The sequence below is a fragment of the Nomascus leucogenys genome, chromosome 11 (assembly GCF_006542625.1).
Source record: "Nomascus leucogenys isolate Asia chromosome 11, Asia_NLE_v1, whole genome shotgun sequence".
NCBI lineage: Eukaryota > Metazoa > Chordata > Mammalia > Primates > Hylobatidae > Nomascus > Nomascus leucogenys.
Window position 1 is genome coordinate 117,452,188 of NC_044391.1, and position 23,787 is coordinate 117,475,974.

The 23,787-nt window shown below is 50.3% G+C and overlaps 1 protein-coding gene across 1 annotated transcript; it reads left to right on the top strand.

The window, feature by feature from the left end:
- The first annotated feature begins 1,562 nt into the window (after positions 1–1,562).
- NRROS (negative regulator of reactive oxygen species) lies at positions 1,563–23,451 on the top strand. Its single transcript, XM_003280113.2, has 3 exons — positions 1,563–1,744; positions 16,018–16,138; positions 21,211–23,451. Exons 2-3 carry the CDS (start codon positions 16,031–16,033, stop codon positions 23,179–23,181), a joined length of 2,079 nt encoding a protein of 692 aa, XP_003280161.2. The 5' UTR covers positions 1,563–1,744; positions 16,018–16,030; the 3' UTR covers positions 23,182–23,451.
- Positions 23,452–23,787: the final 336 nt, after the last annotated feature.

Sequence of the window (23,787 nt, forward strand, 5' to 3'; positions counted from 1 at the left end):
TGCTCCAGCCTGGGTGACAGAGCAAGACTGTCTCAAAAAAAAAAAAGAGAGAGTTGGGTTTGGGATACATCATGTTATGGTGACTCTGGGACATGTAGCAGTTGATTGACCAGTAGAGAGTTAAAAATGCAAGTCTGGATCTTCTCTCGTGGAAGAGAATGTTGAAGCTAGAAATTAAAATTGGGGAGTTATCAACAGGTTGGTGGACACAAAAGATGTGAAGTAGAGAATGTGCATACAGGAGAGAAAGGGGCCTGAATCAAGCACCTGGGTTTGCAACAATTTGATCTTTATTTAGCTTTTTCATTGGTGTCATTGTTATTACCATTATGAGATAATATTTTATTTTTTTAATTATTTTTATTTTTTTAAAGACGGGGTCACACTCTATCACACAGGCTGAAGTGCAATGGTGTGATCTTGGCTCACTGCAGCCTCAACCTCCCTGTGCTCAGGTGATCCTCCCACCTCAGTCTCCCAAATAGCTGGAACTACAGGTGCGTGCCACCAGGTCTGGCTAAGTTTTAAATTTTTTGAACATACGGAGTCTCAGTATGTTACCCAGGCTGGTCTTGCGCTCAGGCGGTCCACCTGCCTTGGCCTCCCAAAATGCTAGGATTAGAAGCCTGAGCCCCTGTGCCCGGCCATGAGTGAGTATTGTATAAAGCAGAGACAATGTGCCAGATGTTTGGAGTGAAAAGGACTTGGCTCCTGTTCTCTTAGGATGGACGATGCTACACACACAATCACAAATCACAGGCTATAAGAGAGGTGGCCCAATCCTGCAGGACACTTCGGCGTTCCAGATTTGAAGGGGAAGGAGAGATCAGAACTGGAGGCCCCTTCCTGAGCCCCCGAGTAGGGTGGTCCACGTCACTCTACATGCAGCAGGCACTGTAAGTATTTCACCTTCTCTAGACGACAGTAGTTCCTCGAGAACAGGAGCGCTGGGATCATGCATATAAAGCTCTTAGCACAGTGTCTGGCGCCGCTTCGATCATGGCTGTATTATCAGTTCTTCTGATTCCTTTGAATTCTTGGCAAGAGCTGGCAGGGAACTTTGTACACATCAGGTACAAAAAAACCCATCCGCGCAGTCTAAGATCAAGAAGCTCTTGGCACTCTCTGACAGTCCACGACAAAGCAATTCCCCTTCTTTGTAACACAGTGAGGGTCCGTGAAGGAGATTATCCACAAGGACTGGCTGAGTGGATAAAAGACAGACTAGCTGCGTGGCTGACCCTTCCAGATGACAGGCTGTCCCTCTTTCCAGTGGTGCTGCCGTCCCCAAAGTTGGCCCCTGCTTGGCCCTTGGCTGGAACCTTGTAGAAAAGTCTCTGGTCAGCAGACCTCACAGGCAAGGGCCCCCTAGCTGGCCACCCCCAGCCCTGCAAAGGCACCAACGCAAGAAAGCCGGGGGAGCCTCGTTAGCATTGCTGGAAACTCATTTAAATACCCCGCTGCTGGGCCACCAGGCCGGCAGGTGTTCCGGGGCCGCCCAGCCCGCCCCTCCCCCGCGCTGCAGTTCCCTCTAGGAGGCCCGGTCTGAGTGAGCCTGTGCTGAGCCGCCGAGCAGCCCGCTCTCCATGTGACTTCAGTTTCCGTCTGTTCCTTCCGCTAGTGCTAAAATAATCTGATGCCCCACAGAAAGGAGGTAGCCCAGCCCCGCGTTCGGCTGCTCTCGAGGAGGCCGGAGCCCCCGGAGAGGATGCGCCCCGCGGAGCCGCCTGCGCCTGCGGCAGCCGTGAGTATTTCCTGCGTGGGGGCGTCCCCGGGGGACGGCCGGGGCCCTTCTCCAGGTGGGCAAGCGCGAGCGAGGCTGGGCGGTAGGAGGTCAGCGCCCGCGGGCCCGCGGCTCGGGGCTGGAGGAAGCTGTGGCCGGCTGCATCCAGGCACCGCCGCTTCTGTGCTGGGCGCGGGGGCCGCAGCTCCGGGTGGAGGTGGAAAGCTGCAAACGGCGGTGCGGTGTAGTGGAAACCACGAGGGCTTCAGACTCAGACGTGGGTTTGAGTCCTGGCTCTGCGGGGAGCATGTGAGCAGACAGTTATAAGGTTTCCGAGCCTCAGTTTTCTCATCTGCAAAATGGGAACAGAGACGCTCCCTCCCTGGGCTGGGCGACCGGGTGTGATGAGACCGCTCTGTGCACACTCAGCATGCTGAGCGCTGGGCTCGCCTTTCCTGCCCCGCAGCGTGGACTGAGAGCCACTATTTCATAGATGAAGACGCTGAGACTGGTTAACAGCAACACCTGTTCACAGATGCCGTCCACGTGCCAGGCCTGTCCAAGGCCCTGGGGACACAGCTGTGAAGATGTGCAAAGCCCCTTCTCCCACAGACCGTTTGCCCTTGGGAGATTCACTGGGGCTCTGTGACTCGGATCCTAGCCTAGCCTTAGATCCGTGGCTTATCAGAGGGAGACTAAGAGGAGGGCAACTAAGACTCGGATGCTCTCCGTAGCCCCAGTGGCCTCTGCACGTGGGCCGGCTTCTGAAGGGCTCAGCGTACTTCCCCACGTACCCAGGAGCTAGACGGAAAGAAGTAAGGAGCCACTGGTGTGGCTTTGTGCTGCCTCTGAGAGAAGGTGAACACGTGCCAGTTGGTGGCTGGGGCTGGAGGAGGCCGGATCGGGGTCCTAAGAATGGAGCCTCTGCACAGGGCAGGTCAGGGCTGCTGTGTGTGCTTCTGGAGGGGCTGAGGGGTCCCCACTGGAGGCTTCTTCATGATGGGCACAGCCTGTTAGGAGTCTGGGTGCTAGAAACATTCAGAGTCTATGGCCCTCCATGCTTTCCTGTGTGCTCCTCACCTGCCGGCTGTGACACACAGACTGTTCCTGTGGATGCTGAGGGTTTGCTGGGCTTTACATTTACAATACGTATTTATTCTCCTCACACACCCCTTAGGTTTGTATGTGTATGCCTGAGAGTTCCTAAAGGAGATTGTAGAATCATGGGCCCAGGAAAAAACCTTAACTCCTGCCTTTAGGTTAAACAAAACAAAACAAAACAAAAAACAAACAAACAAAACACTCAGCTTCACAAAGAAGGCACTTTTAAACATATATATATATATATATATACTTATTTTTAGAGACAGGCTCATGCTCTGTTGCCCAGACTGGAGTTCTGTGGCACGATCACAGATCACTGCAGCCTCAAACTCTTGGGCTCAAATAATCCTCCTGCTTCAGTCACCTGAGTAGCTAGGACAACAGGTGCACACCACCATGCCAGCTAATTTTTAAAATTTTTTTGTAGACACAGGATCTTGCTATGTTGCCCAGGCTGGTCTCAAACTCCTGGGCTCAAGCAGTCCTCCTGCCTTGGCCTCCTAAAGTGCCGGGAGTGTGGGCATGAGTCACCACACCCAGCTTTCATCTAATGAGTACCCTCATGGATGGGAACTTCATGAAAACACATATAAACTTAATCTCTCATAGTTTTTAAATTCATCATCCAAGAGTTCCTGCTCTTTGATGATGAGACATAGATGGTAGACTCCAAAACAGAGAGCAGACGCCTAGTATCTTTGTTCTGGGTTGTGCATTAAGAATACATTGACCTGTCTGTCTCTAGTCTTGACTCTTTTGGAAGAGAGATGCTAGTACTGATGACAACCTGCATTCTGGCTGCGGTGTGTGTCCACACTGCAAACGGTGCACCAGACTCTCGTATGGACAGTGACTGTGCCTCACATCAGGTGCAGATCCATTTTAGAGCCTCAGAAGTGAGGAGAGGCTGGACTTTCAACCACGACTGAAAACACTGTCTTTCTTAGGACATGCTGTGTGTGTAACACACTTATAGATGTCTGTGCTCACTGACGCTTATTGATGTGTCATTGCCCATCAGTGACAAACATTTATCATTTTTTTGCCTTTGGTGGAACTTCTTTATTATACTCACTTTCCTCCCAAACCATTTTTCTCAACTTCATCATGAAACAAATGTCATGTGGTCAGTCTGTGATGAGGCTCAGGGCTAGGTTAGGTGATGATTTCTGAAAGCTCAGAGACGTGAAGGAAAAAGGACATCAATGCTTGGATCTTATAAGCCTCACATGCAACAATAAACCCAAGTTCAAGAATCAGATTCTTAGATAGATTGGTTTGGTAGCAAATGACAAAAAACCAACATAAATATGCTTCAGCAAAAAAAAAAAAAAAAAAAAAAAAAAAAGAATTTATTGTTTCAAATAACTGAAAAGTGTACGGGCAATAGTTTCAGGCATGGCTGGGTCCAAATGCTCCAACGGCATTGCCAGGAATCCATCTGTCTCCATTCCTCAGCTTTGTCTTCCTCTCTGGGGGTCTCTTTACCAGGCAAGGCCTGGAGCTGGTGACAAAGATGGCTGCCTGCAACTCCAGCTGTATTCCTACTGGTTTGGCATCTGAAACAGAAAGAGCAAGTCTCCTTTCCATGAGTTCTAGCAACTGCCCTTGGATTGATTCTCATGGGCTTGGCTTTTATGATGAGCCTGTGTTAGGAAAATGGAGCGCTCTCACGGGCCCAGCCTTATTCACAGGCCCCACCCTGGAACCAGGAGCTGGGATCAGACCCAGACATACAGCCTTTTTCAGAAAGGAAGGGGGATGGTTGCACAGCAGTGTAAGGGTACTTAACACTACTGAATTGTACACCTAAAAACGGTTAAGATGATCACTTTCGGCCGGGCGTGGTGGCTCATCCCTGTAATCCCAGCACTTTGGGAGGCCGAGGCGGGTGGATCAGGAGGTCAGGAGTTTGAGACCAGCCTGGCCAAAATGATGAAACCCCGTCACTACTAAAAATACAAAAATTAGCTGGGTGTGGTGATGGACGCCTGTAATCCCATCTACTCGGGAGGCTGAGGCAGGAGAATCGCTTGAACCTTGGAGGCTGAGGTTGCAGTGAGCCGAGATGATTGCGCCATTGCACTCCAGCCTGAGCGACAAGAGCAAAACTCTGTCTCAGAAAAAAAAAAAAGATAATCGCTTTCATGTTTTGTGTATTTTACTACAATTAAACATTTTCTAAAGAAAAAAAGGAAAGAAAGGGGGTGATTTTCTCAAAGGGGAATTGAGGAGTTTTTACCAGAAGGAGAAATGAATGTGAGTAGGCGAAACCAACGAATTTCCAGAGCGAATGGGGTCAGGCGCTGAGACCAAGCCAATGTGTCTTTCTTCACTTTAATGCCTGAGGGATTTCAGAGTGAACAGAGTGAAGAAAGGGGGAAGTGGAACCTTGTCATGGTCCTCACCCACGAGGTGGGCGCGAGGAGCAGGCTGGTACTGGATAGGCTCAATGCGGCCACAAAGCCTGGTGAGGTCACAGGGACTCCCCTCCTCCAGCCCCAACCCAAAAGGTTGCCTAAGTCAGGTGCTGCGCCATGTGCACCAAGCAACTTTCTGCTGCCACCTCCAAGAAAGAGAAGGACCGGGAGGGGATTTCTCCCAGGAGAAACACGTAAGGCTCCGTCTTTTCCCGTCTGTTCTCAAGCAGGAGCTAAGTGTCTGAGGCAGCCCCACACCCACAGTGCCTGGCAGGGGCCCACCCTGGGGTACATATCGTGTTCTCCTAAGCTCATGTCACTCCATTTCAGATGTCAACTGGACGCGGACTCCTGCTGCTCCTCCCTACTGTCATTCACTCCTCTCCTGCTCCAGCCCTGATCCCTGAGGTCTCTTCTGCCCTTGCAGTGTCTCCCCTCTGTGGTCCTCAGACACCAAGGCTGAGCCCTTTCCCTCGGCCCTGCAGGCTCAGTGGGGAGCAGGGCTTTCCCTGCCTGGTCCTGGACCACCTCCTTCAACTTCAGCAAGTTAGTGGTCTCCGTGTCGCCAGCCAGCCTGGCACCCTGAGACCTCCTCATGGGTCTCCCCCAATGGCCTTTCTCTTGTTCTAGGTTATTGGGCCCTTCCTCAGGTCCTTAAACTGATGCTTCCATTCAGCTTCTCATCTCCTTCCAAATCCCCAGTTTTCTTCTAGACTCTTTGGCTAGAGAATGTTAGAACCATTTTGAAGGCCTCTGACTGCCCCCATCTTGCTTTGTCTCCACAGAAGGCCATGGTCCCGTGATACACTCAGGGGTGCTGTTCAGAATATCAGGCACCGCATGGCACAGCTACTTGGGAGGCTGAGTCAGGAGAATTGCTTGTACCCTGGAGGCGGAGGTTGCAGTGAGCCAAAGTCACACCACTGCACTCTAGCCTGGGTAACAGAGCGAGACCCCGTCTCAAAAAAAAAATGTTAAATCCCTGGATATGCATATTCTGAAATATTTAAAGGAAAGTATATCAATGACTGCAATGCACGATCAGGCGGGGCGCAGTGGCTCACGCCTGTAATCCCAGCACTTTGGGAGGCCAGGGCGGGTGGATGGCCTGAGGTCAGGAGTTTGAAACCAGTCTGGCCAACATGGTGAAACCCTATCTCTATTAAAAATACAAAAATTAGCCGGGTGTGATGGTGATCTGTGGTGATCTGGTGCCTGTGATCCCAGCTACTTGGGAGGGTGAGGCAGGAGAATCTCTTGAACCCGGAGGCAGAGATCGCAGTGAGCGGAGATCGCACCATTGCACTCCAGCCTGGCAACAGAGTGAGACTCTGTCAAAAAAAAAAAAAAAAAAAAGAAAGGTAGTGTGGGTGGTGCTGTGTGCCTGTAGCCCCAGCTACTCCGTAGCCTTACTTGAGGCCAGGAGCTTGAGGCTGTAGTGTGCTACAATCCCATCTGTGAATAACCACTGCACTCCAGCCTGGGCAACATAGCGAGACCTCTAAAAAAAAAGGAGAAAGAAAGATGGACAGAAGGACAGATAGATGGAGAGATGTATGCTGTTGGGGAAAAGTTAAATGACTAACAGTACCTGGTAACTGTTCACATTCCTTGTCATGATCATGAAAATCAAATAATAAGAAATTAGAAAACTTCCATAGCAGCTGTAACTGCCTATAACACACTGTCATATGAATTACTGGGTTATTGCTCCATTGAACTATTAGTTTGTGATGAGGAGGTGATACCAGCACTGAGCCTGGCAGGATGAATAAGAGCTTTGCAGGTGAACAAGACTAGCGAAAGGGCCTTTCCCACAGAGGACAGAGCGTGTGGGCATGCGTGATGTAGTCAAGGATCGCAGGCATCCCAGGGTGGCTGGGGCTTGTGGTATTGAGGTTGAGTTGATACGGAAGTCACAGACCTGGGTTTGAATTGTGGCTCTAACATTCTCTAGCTATATGGCCTAAACCTGCGTGAGCCCCCACTGACCAAGTGTGAAATGGAGATGACAACGGTTACCTGCTAGGATTTTTGTGGGAATTATATGTAAAGTACCTGGTATAGCCGGTGTTGCAAGGTGAGCACTCAGCAGGCGTGAGCTGTCACGGGGAAGGGCCCGGATAGAATCTGGGAGCGATTATGCAGACCTCGAACACCACTGAATTGACCTTTGAATCGGCCTCTTGTCAGGAATCCACATCCTTTCATTCTTCAATCGTACACCTTCTCAAGGAAACCAAGTAGTCGGCTGGGGGGATATATTTTCATTGTTTTCCCACTGTGGCCACTAAGCCGCTGTCATCACCCATACAAAATCCCTGCCCACAGTCTACCGTGGACCCTGGGTGCTCTCTTCTCCCCTGGACGTCCCAGGGTCCACACGCTGCAGCTCCCGGGGGTGGGAGAAGGGATGAAAGCTACTTCTCCTTCACTGTATTTCCTTCAACACCAGCTTGCTGTTTGCACAGAGGAACTCTGCTTTCCCTTTGATTCATACACCACTTTGTCTCACTATAGAAAGCGTCTGTCCCCCTCCAGTGGGGGAGTGTCCTCCTGCAGGCCTTGGAGGACTTGGTGGGGTCCCCCGCCCACTGAACTTGAAGTCCAAACATTCTCTTATATCGACAACGCCTTTTCACACACACTGTCCCATTCAGTCTCGACACAACCCTGTGAGGTCATCAGGGCAAGTGCTGTCCTCCATGGCCACCACCAGAGTGAAGGAGCCAGACTTGGGCCCAGGTCTCCTTCCCCAGCCCAGGGTCCCTTCCTCTACACAGGTCCCACCTGCTCCTCCTTATCGGGAAGGGCGGTGGCAGGTAGTCCCTCCCTTAGAAATGACCAGAGGCAACAAACTTGTGATACTGAAGGGAAATCAGATGCTAAGGTGTTGTGCAGTTGAGCACCTATCAGCAGACATTATGTGGGTCTCTCCTATAGAAAGGTGACGCCGAGGACCCATCCCCAGCCACCACCAGCATGCCAGGGCGAGGTGTCACCTCCTAGTGGGAGCAGGTTTGCATTTATTAAGACCTGTGGCCAGATGCAGCCTGTGGGCATGGAACAGGACAAGGGGAACTGACCTCTGCTGGCCCTACCAGGCTGATGCTGACCGCGTAGGGAAGCCAGTTGGCTTATTCGTGGCCCTGAGGAAATGAGGGCTGAGCAGGGAGGTGCTCAAAGCAGGCTCCTCACACTGGCTGTCTGGAGTCGCTGTGGGAAGGGCCCACGGGAAGAAAGGTTGCTGTGGCCTCTAAATCCCCCTCCAGGTGGAGGCAGAGCCTCATCCATTCCCAGAGCGTCTCTTGCCACAAGCCCCGGGAGAGCCCAGGCTGACCGGGAGTGCGAGGTTCGGGTGGGAACCAGAGATCAGCGTTTAACCAGTGCTGGGAACCATGGTGCTGCCTTCGCCGGGCCACCGCGTGCCTCTCATTTCACCTCTCTGGCCTGCATATTCTTTTAGCAAACTTGGGGATTATGCTACACATTTGCTTTACACTTTCCTTTCCTTGATATTATTTTATTATGAACATCTTTCTGCGTCAATCAACATATTGCTACCAAAGCGTTTTTATCACACCATGTCTTTCCTGTCGTGTGGTTTTATCATAACTTATTTAGCCAGTGCTTCCATTAGGGACCTTTGATGGTTTCCACTTTTATATTATTATTACTAATGTTACAATGAATTTTCCTTTTAAAATATTTTTATGTACATTGTATTTCCTTAGGATAAATTCCTAGAAATTGAATCATTGAATCAAAAAGAATCCAGACTTTCAAGGTCTTTGATAAACTGTGCTAAATTGTTCTTCAGAAAAAGTGTGCCAATTTTCTGTTCTACCTGCAGGGTGTGAGACAGTTCTTAGCGGGAAAAAGTCAAAACCATTGTGTTGTCTGTATTTTAACAAATTCATTATTAAGAGAAAGCTAGAGAAGCAAATCACAAGCTCTGAATTCACACATCACAATTCTAAATGTCTGTTGTTCTAATCTTCAGTTTCAAGTTCTTGTTAATGCATCCACCATTGCAATATTTACTTTTTCAAAATATAGGAATGTATTAATTTACCAAAGATCACAATCGGTTCTTTGCTTTTTTTTTTATTTTTTGAGACAGAGTCCCACTTCGTTGCCCAGGCTGGAGTGCAATGGCATGATCTCGGCTCACTGCAACCTCTGCCTCCCAGGTTCAAATGATTCTCTTGGCTCAGCCTCCCAAGTAGCTGGAATTACAGGCGCCTGCCACTATGCTCGGCTAATTTTTGTATTTTTAGTAGAGACGGGGTTTCACCATGTTGGTCAGGCTGGTCTCAAACTCCTGACCTCAGGTGACCTGCTGGCCTTGGCCTCCCAAAGTGCTGGGATTACAAGCGTGAGCCACCACGCCCGGCCACCTGGCTAATTTTTGTATTTTTAGTAGAGACGGGGTTTCTCTATGTTGGCCAGGCTGGTCTCGAACCCCTGATCTCAGGTGATCCACCCACCTCGGACGCCCAAAGTGCTGGGATTACAGGTGTGAGCCACTGTGCCCAGCCTGTATTTCCATTTTTAACATAACGAATGTTTCCTAAGCACCTTTCTGAGAAGAGTGTTTGAAAAAGGTATGTTAATAATTCCTGGAAATATGGGGACAAAGATTACCATAATTTTACGTCTCTTTTCAGGAACATTTATTTCATTTTCCTCATTTTTAAATGTGAGTACTTTAAAACTTACAGAAAAGTTTACAAGAAAGTATAATACTAAATTTACCAAGTACTAATATTTTGCTTTACCGTCTCTATTGAGCCATTTGAAGGTAGGTTACATAAATTACGGACATCATGAAAGTTCCCTGTAAGTGCTTCAGCATGCATTTCCTAACAATAAAGGTGATGTCTTACATAACCACAGGCTTGTTATCCGACCTGCAGACATTATCAATAACCTCATATCATCTGCGCCTTTGAAAACACATCGCTTAGTGCCTATTTAAATTTCCCCAATTGTCTCGTATTTTGCTGTTGGAGAGTTTTTAAAATCCAACATCGGGCCAAGCTCAAGTGGCTCACAGTTGTAATCCTAGCACTTTGGGAGGCTGAGTTGGGTGGATTACCTGAGGTCGGGAGTTCGAGACCAGCCTGATCAAAATGGAGAAACCCCAGCTCTACTAAAAATACAAAATTAGCCAGGCGTGCTGGTGCATGCCTGTAATCCCAGCTACTCAGGAGGCTGAGGCAGGAGAATCGCTTGAACCCGGGAGGCGGAGGTTGCAGTGAGCCGAGATTACGCCATTGCACTCCAGCCTGGGCAACAAGAGTGCAACTCTGTCTCAAAAAAAAAAAAAAATTCCAACATCCACTCAAGGCTCATTCACTGCACTTGGTTAAATGCTTCTTAGTCACTTGTAATCTAGAACAGACACCCCAGCCCCACCCCAGCCTTTCTTTGTTTTTCAAGACTAACTCTTGAGAAGTCCAGGCCAGTTACCTTGCAGGACGTCTTACAGCCCGGATCTGTCAGAGGCTTTCCTCATGACTGGATTCAGGGCAAGTGTTTCTGCAGGCGTTCCACCAGGACAGTACCCTGTTTCCTAAGGCACCACACTCAGAGGCTCAGAATGGCAGGAGCTCTCACCACGGGGGTGTTGAGTTTGGACATTTGGTGAAAGTTGAGGTCATCCTAATGTTTTGCTAAGAATCAGAGGGACCAGAGCTGCTTGCCTGAGACTTCCCAGTGCTTCCTGGAGAAGGGACTGTTGGAAGTGGTCACAGACTGCGGGTTGGTTTTGTTCTGTATCATCTGTTCTCGGTGGTCTGTGACCAGCTGCTCTTCCCATTCTCCCAGATCCCAGATGCAATTGCTCTTTTTCTTGCAGTCAAAGGCAGACTCCCTTTCTCATGGAGCCCTCCATCTGGCACCATGTGCCCTTGTGTGTCCATGAGTGTCACTGTCACACATTTACACGCTGCACCTGTGCGCACTCTGCCTCTGGAGAGCCCTCCCCCAGACCCAGGGAGAAATATTTGTTTCTAGCACAGGGTGCCCCGAGAGCTGCCCACTTCTCCAGGAGACCTCTTTCCGTAAAGCTTTTTCAGCTTCTCTGATTACTTTGAGGAGAAAATCCTTAACTACGTGGTAACATCCATATGGCACTTGCTCAGAGGCCCTTTAGCAGGGAGGTTCCGGTCCCAGCTCTGGCAGCAGCTGTCACGTAGTAGCAGTTAGGGGAGGTGGAGGTGGGGACGGTAAGGTGTCCCAGCAGCTCCAACAAGGAGAGACCGTCACTGTGGGCGGGTAACAATTCAGATATCCAGCGTGCACCTGAATAGTAGAAATCCGGCGTCCTTTTCTAAAAATAAAACAACAGCAAAATTCAGATCCGAGCTACTCTGTAGCATTTCTTTTTTTAGAGACAGAGTCTCGCTCTGCTGCCCAGGTTGGAGTGCACTGGCGTGATCTCCGCTCACTGCACCCTCTGCCTCCCAGGTTCAAGATTCTCCTGCCTCAGCCTCCTGAGTAGCTGGGATTACAGGCATCCGCCACCACACCCAGCTAATTTTTGTATTTTTAGTAGAGACAGGGTTTCACCAGGTTGGCCAGGCTGGTCTCAAACTCCTGATCTCAGGTGATCCACCTGCCTCGGCCTCCCAAAGTGCTGGGATTACAGGAGTGAGCCACCACGCCCGGCCATTTTTGTATTTTTTTTTTAGAGAGGCAGGGTTTTGCCACCTTGCTCAGGCTAGTCTCGAACTCCTGAGACCCAGTGACCCCCCACTCCTTGGCCTCCCAAAATGCTGGGATTACAGGCATGAGCCACCGCACCTGTTCGCAAACAAACATAATTTCTAAAACAAAGGAGACTCTTTGCAGCGGCTGTACGTTCTTCTTCCTCACTGTCAGCGTTCTCTTGTTGCAGAATACAACCTCCATTCATGTTGTTTTTATGAATGAATCTTTTTACCACTTTCTTACTATGACCAGGTCTGGAGGCAGAAAACCACGTTGTCTTCTCTGCCTAAAAAGCAACACCACATCTTCACAGACAAGGTTGGCTGTGGAGTAGACTCACAGTATTCCATGATAACTAGTTAGAATGCAGCAGTGTCCCAAATGGGCCAAACCTCGTCAAGACAGGAGCAACAGGCAGCTCAGGGTCCCAGGAACACTCACCAGCTGGCAGCCCCTCGGGAAGCGGCTTTCCACCTGTTCCTGCATGCTGGGCACACGCTGGCTTAGGCGCCCTCTTACAGCTGCAGGCGCTGTGGCGTGGTCCTCAGCCCTGAGGATGAGTGGGAGGAGAGGAAGCAGTCCTGTGCGTGCAGGGGATGAGCCACGGATTTTGCAGAGAGATATGGCAAGAGGATTGTTTACCTTGGACTCTTTGCAGGGCCATGGCTCTGAGGAAGCTCTCTGCAGCTACACACTCTAGGAAGAGTGTTTCTCAACCTCAGTGGTCACTATTTTGAAAGCTTTTATTTCTTTACAGTCATTACATACTTTTAATTTAGCACTGGGTCATGGCCATTCTCACATGATTGTATCAGTCAGGGTCCAACCAGGAAATGGAAACTGCCCAGATTATTTAAGACAGAGGATATTTAATGCAAGAACGTGGCAACACATGGTGGAAAAGGCTGAGAAAGCAAGCAGCAAATAAACAGTCAACACAGCGATGAGCAGCTTCAGGAAGCTTCTTATCCTCACCTAGGTAGTGTGAGGACAAGAGGAGGAGGTGGGCCAGGCACCATGGCTCATGCCTGTAATCCCATCACTTTGGGAGGTCAAGGTGGGTGGATCACCTGAGGTCATGAGTTCGAGACCAGCCTGGCCAACATGGTGAAACCTCATCTCTACTAAAAATACAAAAATTAGCCGGGCGTGGTGGCGGGCGCCTGTAATCCCAGCTACTTGGGAGGCTGAGGCAGGAGAATTGTTGAACCCGGGAGGCAGAGGTTGCAGTGAGCTGAGATTGCAACGTTGTATTCCAACCTGGGCACCAAGAGCAAAACTCTGTCTCAAAAAAACAAAACAAACGAACAAAAACAAAGAGGAGGAGGTGGTGTCACCAGAGCCTAGGGGTCAGCGGAAGAAACTCTAGGATGTCTCTGTCCAAGGCAGAGAGGAAGGGAGAGAAATACCCTGGATTCTTTCTGCCCTCTGCTGTCTGACCTCCCAGGAGGAGTGTCTTCCATTGACTAAACCAGCAGAGTTTGTGACAGGTGACAGCAGAGTTTGAGGCCAGGTGACAGCAGAGTTTGAGATTCACAGCTTTCAGAAGTCAGATTCTTGCCACGCCGAGGAGAGCAGGGAAGGGCAAGGCACAGCTCTGAGGACAACCTGCTGTCAGCCAGCATAGTCATCTGTGCCCAGGGTTAGCCTTGCTCTGCAATTTATGAATGTAGAGTTTTTAATCGAACCTTCCTGCATACGTTTTACACTAGTTGGTATAATCCTTCCAGCCACATTACTCAGGCCTTTATTTTAGACTTGGTGTAGCTGTTGAACTACCTTGGAGATTACACAGGAATAACCAGCACTCAGTCAACTCACTGGTGTTTGGAACTCACAAGTAATAATTAATAATTGTGTTACTCACTACCTTTACAGCCACGAAGCCCTTTCACATTCATGAGACTGGTTTATTCTCATGCAACTCTGGAATAGTTATTATTACTCCCGTTTTGTAGATGGATTCTCCGAGTCTTGGAGACTTTGTCTGAATTCCTGAAAGACAAATAACAAATAACAGAGGCAGAATTCAAACTCTGGTCAGCTTGGTTCCAAATTCCATGATCTTCCCATGATGTCCTGCTGCTTCCTGCCAGAAGGAGCTATACCCAGGGCCACAGCAAGTTTTTTTTCTGGGCTGGTTGGCTGAGTTGAGCAGGAAGGAGAGGATATGTTTGAAACTTCCAAAATTCTTGATGACCCGTACATGAAAATGCCCCACCTGAGGGTGACACGAGGCCTAGCTTGCCTTCCAGTCTGAAGGTTGCCTTTTCGCTGAAGGACCTGCACTCCTGCCCCTTACACCTCTAGATTCAGTTCTTTAATATACAGGGCTGGCTCTTCTAGAAAGATCAGAGTCACAGCAGCAGGTACGACCCCACGCCAGACAGAAGCGGCCAGGGAGGAAGGGAGGGTTCTTACCTCCCCATTTCCCCTCAATAAAATTCAGGATGCCCAGTGAAGTTTGAATGTCAGATAAACAATTTGTTAATATAAGGATGTATCTAGCATTGAAATGATACCTTGTAATTTACCAAATCTGAAACTATGCAACCTTATCTCATGGTGGGCAGTGGTGGTGATCCCAGGTTTCAGGGGCGTGGGGGCGGGGAAGGGTGCTGGGGGAATCCTGAGGTCAGGAACCCATATACCTCTGCTTCTGCCCTCTCTCCCCTGTGCCGGCCACAACATAATGATTCCTGTGTGGGAATTTTGCAGAGGCAGAAGTGGGTCTGGAAGGGGATTCCCAGTGTCTGGCAAGTTGTGGTGAATTCTGCATTGGAGGTTCTCTCTGTAGTAAGGGGAGTTGGCCTGGCCTGAAGTGAAAGCTGGCTTACCCGGTTTCATTTAGCTCTTCAATTAGTCTGTTTGCACTGGTGAGTATTCAAATCTGATCAAGAAGGTAAAATGAGCTTTCAAGATCCCTAAATGCATTTGAAGAAAGGAAAGACGAGGCCCCTGAGTGGCTGGAGCAAGCAGGTGGGGTGAGCTGGTGCCGCTGGCCCAGGAGAAGATGGGAGGGCAGACACTGGGCCTCCGGTGGGTGTCAAGGAAGGGGGCAGATGGAATGCTGGGGCCAGCTCTTGTCTCTGGGTCTGCAGAATGTAGAGCTGGGGGCATGCACCGGGCGTCAGGTCCCCAGCAGGGCAGCAGTGAGTGCAGCCTCACTGCTGGGAGAAACTGCCCTGCTCACTCATCGGAGCTGCTCTCAGCCCTGCCACTAGGGTCATCCACAACCTCGAGGAGTATCTCTGGGCCTTTGTTCACCTGGCAAATGCGATGAGTATGTTGCATTTCCCTTATGGCTCCTCTTAGTTCTGAATCTCTGCTGGTGCGTGTATACCTTCAAGCCTTCTCATTACTGCTGTTCTGTGTGCACTGGCCAGGCAAGAGGCTGGCAACCACGTTTCGTGAACCACCTTTATTCTATCCAAAGATTGCTTCTTCATTTTCCCCTCCGTTTTTCCCCCTGTCCAGGCAAAATATCAAACCTCTTTTTTCAAAGGGTCATAGTCAAATGAGTTAACCAAAGGGATCAACGCTTTTGTAACAGCCTCACATCAGCAGCTGATGAGTAACTCTGTGGGACAGAGGCCCCCACCCGTGTTTCCGTCTCAGCCCACTCTCCAATTGTTCATTCATTCACTCGGCAAGTACTTACTGAGCTCATGGGATGCATCAGGCCGATTGGAGCTGGAGGCAGGAAAACTTCAGCAGAATTACAAAATATGGGAAACTCCAGGTGACTGGAGGCCTGGTTACTCAAGCTTTTTGCTTCTCCCTTCTGTGCTGGACTCACTGAAGTTTAGTGTTCAGCCACCCGTCCACCAAATGGTAGAGGCAAAATGAAATTGAGTTCTTGTCAACAGTTTCAGTGAAAGGCTGGAAGTCTTGGCTAAAGGAGGTATTAGAGTCGCCTGTGGGCTGCACCTGTGGAGCTGCAGCGAGCTCCAAGACCACACAGAATTGGAACTGGCTCCTTCTCCCGAGAATACCAACAGCCCTCTGGGATGTCCTTCTCTGACTTACCTCCTCCCTGCTCTCTGTCCACAGGGCTGCCCTTGAGATGGAGTTCCTGCCCCTTTGGCTCTGCCTGGGTTTTCACTTCTTGGCAGTGGACTGGAGGAACAGAAGCGGAACAGCTGCGGCAGCTTCCCAGGGGGGCTGCAAGTTGGTGAGTTTTCCCTTGAACCCTGATCTGTCGGCTGCTCCTGTCCTGACAAGGCTTGGTCCATTTGGAAAGCTGACGGACTGTCCGTCAGGAAGGGCAGAGAATGAAGGAGCCTGAATCACTCTGTGCCTGCCTAGCACAGGGCCATGTGCAGCTGCTCTTTCACCACAGGATTTTAAGATGCTGCCTGGGAAGAGCCAGGCAGTCGTTGCCCCGCCTTTCTCACGCCTGCTAAGGATAGGAGGCATCCGAGACCAGCCTAGGGCAGCTTCCTGGAACAAGAACAACTTGTTAAAAATCTGGATGATTCAGGCCGGGTGCATTGGCTCAGGCCTGTAATCCCAGCACTTTGGGAGGCCGAGGCAGGCAGATCGCTTGAGCCCAGGAGTTCAAGACTAGCCTGGGCAACATGGTGAAACCACATCTCTACAAAATACAAGAATCAGTCAGGTGTGGTGGCACACACCTATAGTCCCAGCTACTTGGGAGGCTGAGATGCGAGGATGGCTTGAGCCCGGGAAGTGGAGGTTGCAGTGAGCTGAGATCATGCCCCTGCACTCCAACCTAGGTGATGGAGCCAGACCTTGTCTTAAAAAAAAAAAAGAAAAAAAATGCCGGGCACGGTGGCTCACTCCTGTCATCCCAGCACTTAGGGAGGCCAAGGCCGGCGGATCACCTGAGGTCAGGAGTTTGAGACCAGCCTGGCCAACATGGTGAAACTCTGTCTCTACTAAAAATACAAAAATTAGCCGGGCGTGGTGGTGCATGCCTGCAATCCCAGCTACTCGGGAAGCTGAAGGAGGAGAATTGCTTGAACCCGGGAGGCGGAGGTTGCAGTGAGCTGAGATGACACCCCTGCACTCCATCCTGGGTGACAGAGTGAGATTCTGTCTCAAAAAAGAAAAAAACAAAACAAAACAAAAAACTGGATGACTGAGCCGCACCGATGGTATGAGAATCTCTGGGTGAGGTGCATGAAAGCTGGAGAAGCCTGCCTCGGAGTTTGTGGACGAGTCGACCGCTAAGGCTTACATAGCTGCAGGGAGGGTTTGCTGCCATGCTGCACTGCAGGGCAGCAGCCTGGACCACGCTCAGGCCAAGAAGACCCAGAGTGTGGATACCCAAGCCTTTACAGGCGCCTTCTCTAGGACTTGCAGCCTATATGTGAAAGTAGACTTGGGTCAAAACCGAGAAATTTCCAGTAATTTTCCCCTTCATCTATATAACAATGATATCAAAAGTCTGCTCAAGAAACACATATTTAGGCCGGGTGCAGTGGCTCACACCTGTCATCCCAGCACTTTGGGAGGCCGAGGTGGGCAGATCATGAGGTCAAGAGGTTGAGACCAGCCTGGCCAACATAGTGAAAACCCATCTCTACTAAAAATACAGGCTGGGGGCGCGTGCTTGTAGCCCCAGCTACTCGGGAGGCTGAGGAAGATCGCTTGAACCTGGGAGGCAGAGGTTGCAGTGAGCTGACATCGTGCCACTGCACTCCAGCCTGGGTGACAGAGTGATACTCCATCTCAAAAAAAAAAAAATAGAAACAGATATTTAATAAACATTTCTTGAGCCATATTATATACTAGGCACTGGGAAGACAAATTGGATGTCAGGGCTAACACTTACATTCACATATGTATTCTTAAAGCATAGCTGTCATGGTTTTTAACCTCTTTTAGTAGTAACTTATAACCACTGTGCTAGAGCCTATTCCAATATGACATAGAGGTTACGAGCTAGACTGGCCTGGTTTAAACCCAGCCCCACCCTTAGCTGGTGACATTGGGGCCACTCTAGGTCATAGTTTCTCCATCTGTAGAATATATATGTAATAATAACATCTACTAGTAACATCATGCTGTGTTGACTGATGATTAAATGGGTTAATACATGTAAAGCACTCAGGACAGTGCCTGGTAGGTGGTAAGTGCTATGCGTTTTATCTGTTATCACTCATATTATTATTAATCTCTGCTATGTTTGACCTCCAGCATTCTCTTACAGAGGCAATAAAGGATTAACTACACAGCAGTTATTCAGGGGTTACCAGGCACAGGAAGAGGAGAGATAAATGAACAGCCTTTCAGAGTTCAGGCTAGACCCTCTGCTTGACACTTTCTGGCCCCCTGGGCAGGAGTAGAGAATTGGCTGCCAGGAAGCCCAAAGAGTGGGTTTCCTGCGGCTCTTCCGAGTTGACGACTGAGAATTGGAGAGTCTGGGTGCCCTCCACTGACCCTCACCACATTATCCATTTGACCTTACTAGAAAGTGGGCATTGGCCAGGTGCGGTGGCTCACACCTGTAATCTCAGCACTTTGGGAGGCCAAAGCAGGCAGATCACCTGAGGTCAGGAGTTTGAGACCAGCCTGACCAACACGGTGAAAGCCTGTCTCTACTAAAAATACAAAAATTAGCCAGGCATGATGACAGCCGCCTGTGACCTCAGCTACTCAGGAGGCTGAGGCAGGCAAATCGCTTGAACCTGGGAGGCCGAGGTTGCAGTGAGCTGAGATGGTGCCACTGCACTCCAGCCTGGGCGACAGAGCAAGACTCCGTCTCAAAAAAAAAAAAAAAAAAAAGAGTGGACATGGTAAGCTTTTCTGGGATGGCCGTATGGTCCTTCTACATCACTTCAGCGGGGCCACAGGGAATTGCAGAGGTGTGACCCACGACTGCAGCAGCTGTGGTGGGACAGCACCCCATAGCGTGAAGAAAGCCCCTGACCACAACATTCTCCAGTGAGTCCGCACCCAGGGAGGAGCGCAACAGCCACTCACATAAAGGCACACACCTGGCAGGGCACGGTGGCTCACGCCTGTAATCCCAGCACTTGGGGAGGCCAAGGCAGGTGGATCACCTGAGGTCAGGGTGGCCAACATGGCAAAACTCTGCTTGTACTAAAAATACAAAATTAGCCCGGTGTGGTGGTGTGCGTCTGTGATCCCAGCTACTTGGTAGGCTGAGGCAGGAGAATCGCTTGAACCCGGCAGGCAGAGGTTGCAGCAAGCTGAGATGGCGCCATTGTACTCCAGCCTGGACGACAGGAGTGAGACTCCATCTCAAAAAAAAAAAAAAGAAAAGAAAAAAAGAAGATACAAGTTCTCTTCCAGAGTAATTTGTAATTAGAATGCAATCCCAATCAAAATACCAAAGAGGGAAGGGGGTGGAAAGAACTTGGCAAATCCTTTCTAATGTTCATCTGGAAATTAGAGAAACCCAAATGCTCAACAATAGATGATTTAATTAGATCATCCTAATAATTACAGCTAACATTTATTAGGCACAGTAAATGTGTTTCACGTAAACAGTCACACTTGATCCTGAAAAAAAAAAAAACGCTATGAGAAAATGACGAGTATAATTTCGGTTTTACAGGCAGGGTAATGGAGGTCTCTTTTGGTTCCGTAACCATCCAAAGGTCACCCATTTGATCAAAAGCAGAGCCGCGAAGCATTGGCCCTGGAACTCTTGCTTCAACCACTGTGCTATTCATGAAATGAATGCATATGCTTCCTAAAAAGATTATGATCACATTTATTTGTACTGCCAAGGCAATAAGTCTGTTATATGTTATTGACAGAGGAAGAAAAATAGGTTACTGAACAGTTTGCACAGTATGGTATTTTTGTTTTTTAGACAAAGGTAGGTAATATCTTAGGAAAGATCCAGAAAGACATGGAACAGAAGGTGATTGGTATTTCTCTGAGAGAGAGGCGGAGGTGACAGAAGAGTTTGGCTTTCCATATGTCAATACAGTATCAATGTTTAAGTATTGGAAGGTTTTATTTTAATTATCAGATAAAGAACCCGAGGGTCCAAGAAATTCCACTGCTAGTGGTGGTAGAGCCAAGATTCAGACTTGAGTCTGTCCTCCAAACGTGTGCTTCTTCTAACCTCTCTCTCGGGATTTTCCTCCTCTGTTGCCCTGCTACACTTGCCCTCTGGGATTGAGCCCACAACTGTAGGCAACCGCTGCCCTCTATGCCATTGCTCCTCTATCTTATCACTTAAAACTTTTTTCTGGCCGGGCACGGTGGCTCACGCCTGTAATCCCAACACTTTTGGGAGGCTGAGGCGGGCAGATCACCTGAAGTCAGGAGTTGGAGACCAACCTGGCCAACATGGTGAAACCCCATCTCTACTAAAAATACAAAAAAAGTTAGCTGGGCATGGTGGCATGTGCCCGTAATCCCAGCTACTTGGGAGGCTGAAACAGGAGAATTGCTCGAACCCAGGAGGCAGAGATTGCAGTGAACTAAGATGACACCATTGCACTCCAGCCTGGGTGACAGGGCAAGACTTCATCTCAAAAAAACAAAAAACAAAAAAGCCATTTTTGTCCTAGACACCTAAATGACATCCTATGGCTGATTGTTGTTTTTGCCAATTTTGCAAAACGTGGGGCTTAATTAAAGTATCCTGCACGTGTGCTTTCTGCAGTGTGACCGGGTGGTCTTGTTCCTCCCGCCTCCTTATTCTGTACGATCAGAGTAGAACCCTGTTTAGGAAAAGCACTGAACTGGGCATTCAGAGCCCTGGGCTCCAGTCCCAGCATGGCCACTGGCTCTTCACTTCTCCCCTCCAGACCCACTTTACTTCTCTGTACAATTCAGGTAGGTGAAAGCTCTCAAGTCCTTTTTTTTTTTTTTTTTTGGGATGGAGTCTTGCTCTGTCGCCCAGGCTGGAGTGCAGTGGCACCATCTCGGCTCACTGCAATCTCTGCCTCCTGGGTTCAAGTAATTCTCTGCCTCACCCTCCAGAGTAGCTGGGATTACAGGTGTCCACCACCATGCCCGGCTAGTTTTTTGTATTTCCTGTAGAGACAGGATCTCACCATGTTGGCCAGGCTGGTTTTGAACTCCTGACCTCAAGTGATCCACCTGCCTCTGCCTCCCAAAGTGCTAGGATTACAGGCATGAGCCACCGTGCCTGGCCTTGTCTATTTTTTAAATGAACATCCTAGAGCCATCCCCAGCAGTTACAGGGACAGTCTGATAAGTGAACTAAGTTTCTGTGCATAAATGCCTGCCTCTGGGCCTCCTCCCTGCTGACCAGTGTGGTTTTGGCCGCAGGTGGGTGGAGCCGCTGACTGCCGAGGGCAGAGCCTTGCTTCGGTGCCCAGCAGCCTCCCGCCCCACGCCCGGACACTCATCCTGGATGCCAACCCTCTCAAGACCCTGTGGAATCACTCCCTCCAGCCTTACCCTCTCCTGGAGAGCCTCAGCCTGCACAGCTGCCACCTGGAACGCATCGGCCACGGCGCCTTCCAGGAGCAAGGCCACCTGCGCAGCCTGGTCCTGGGGGACAACCGCCTCTCAGAGAACTACAAAGAGGCGGCAGCCGCACTCCACGCCCTGCGGGGTCTGCGGAGGCTGGACTTGTCAGGAAACTCCCTGACGGAGGACATGGCAGCCCTCCTGCTCCAGAACCTCTCCTCGCTGCAGTCCGTGTCCCTGGCGAGGAACACCATCATGCGGCTGGATGACTCCGTCTTCCAGGGCCTGGAGCGTCTCCGGGAGCTGGATTTGCAGACGAACTACATCTTTGAGATTGAGGGAGGCGCTTTTGACGGCCTGACTGAGCTGAGACACCTCAACCTGGCCTTCAACAACCTCCCCTGCATCGTGGACTTCGGGCTCACACAGCTGCGGTTCCTCAACGTCAGCTACAACGTCCTGGAGTGGTTCCTTGCGACCGGGGGAGAGGCTGCCTTTGAGCTGGAGACGCTGGACCTGTCTCACAACCAGCTGCTGTTTTTCCCGCTGCTGCCCCAGTACAGCAAGTTGCACACCCTCCTGCTACGCGACAACAACATGGGCTTCTACCGGGACCTGTACAACGCCTCGTCGCCGAGGGAGATGGTGGCCCAGTTCCTCCTCGTGGACGGCAATGTGACCAACATCACCACCGTCAACCTCTGGGAAGAGTTTTCCTCCAGCGACCTCGCAGATCTCCGCTTCCTGGACATGAGCCAGAACCAGTTCCAGTACCTGCCAGACGGCTTCCTGAGGAAAATGCCTTCCCTCTCCCACCTGAACCTCAACCAGAATTGCCTGATGACGCTTCACATTCGGGAGCACGAGCCCCCCGGAGCGCTCACGGAGCTGGACCTGAGCCACAACCAGCTGTCAGAGCTGCACCTGGCCCCGGGGCCCGCCAGCTGCCTGGGCAGCCTGCGCTTGTTCAACCTGAGCTCCAACCAGCTCCTGGGCGTCCCCCCTGGCCTCTTCGCCAATGCCAGGAACATCACTACACTTGACATGAGCCACAATCAGATCTCACTTTGTCCCCTGCCAGCTGCCTCGGACCGGGTGGGTCCCCCTAGCTGTGTGGACTTCAGGAATATGGCATCTTTAAGGAGCCTCTCTCTGGAGGGCTGTGGGCTGGGGGCACTGCCAGACTGCCCATTCCAAGGGACCTCGCTCACCTACTTAGACCTCTCAAGCAACTGGGGGGTCCTGAATGGGAGCCTCGCCCCACTCCGGGACGTCGCCCCCATGTTACAGGTCCTGTCTCTCAGGAACATGGGCCTCCACTCCAGCTTTATGGCGCTGGACTTCTCTGGGTTTGGGAATCTGAGGGACTTAGATCTGTCAGGAAATTGCTTGACCACCTTCCCGAGGTTCGGGGGCAGCCTGGCCCTGGAGACCCTGGATCTCCGCAGAAACTCGCTCACAGCCCTTCCCCAGAAGGCTGTGTCTGAGCAGCTCTCCAGAGGTCTGCGGACCGTCTACCTCAGTCAGAATCCGTATGACTGCTGTGGGGTGGACGGCTGGGGGGCCCTGCAGCATGGGCGGACGGTGGCCGACTGGGCCATGGTCACCTGCAACCTCTCCTCCAGGATCATCCGCGTGACGGAGCTGCCCGGACACGTGCCTCGGGACTGCAAGTGGGAGCGGCTGGACCTGGGCCTGCTCTACCTCGTGCTCATCCTCCCCAGCTGCCTCACCCTGCTGGTGGCCTGCACCGTCATCGTCCTCACTTTTAAGAAGCCTCTGCTTCAGGTCATCAAGAGCCGCTGCCACTGGTCCTCCGTTTACTGACCTGGCTGTGTGCCAAGACTCGAAATTCGGTCTGCACACAACAGGACACTTTCTCTGCCGGCTTTCAAGATGTGATGCAGAGGCCACGTCTGACGAATTGAAGTTTCAATTAAAATTTAACATGTTTCCATTCCTCATCGCCCACCACCCCTCCGCCCAAGTTCTTTTTCCGTCATTATAATTCATCCTCATTATCTTGGTAAAATATTTATTAAGTGACTTTTTTAGAAATAAAAGGCAACGTGTCTCATAAATATTTTTTAAATTAAATGCAGCTTGTGTTTTTTTTTTTTTTTATGTTCCTTCGTGGTTTCCCTTGGATTATTTTGTAGTGTCCTCCCCTTGGTGACATCCATGGAGCCGAAAGGGTAGCAATTCAATGCAACCTACTGGAAAAAGCACTCCAAGAGCAGGTGCTAGAGATCACGGTGAGTCAGTGCCCTGGGGATTCACCAGGGACAAGGATTTCATAGCACAACGACAACAACAACAAAGAATTTCAAAGCACAGCTGGACGGTCTGACATAAGATGATAAGACGAGGCCTCTCACCTGCTGTGTGACTGGCCACTGCCGTCAGAACGGTCCTGTGATCCCAGCACTTTGG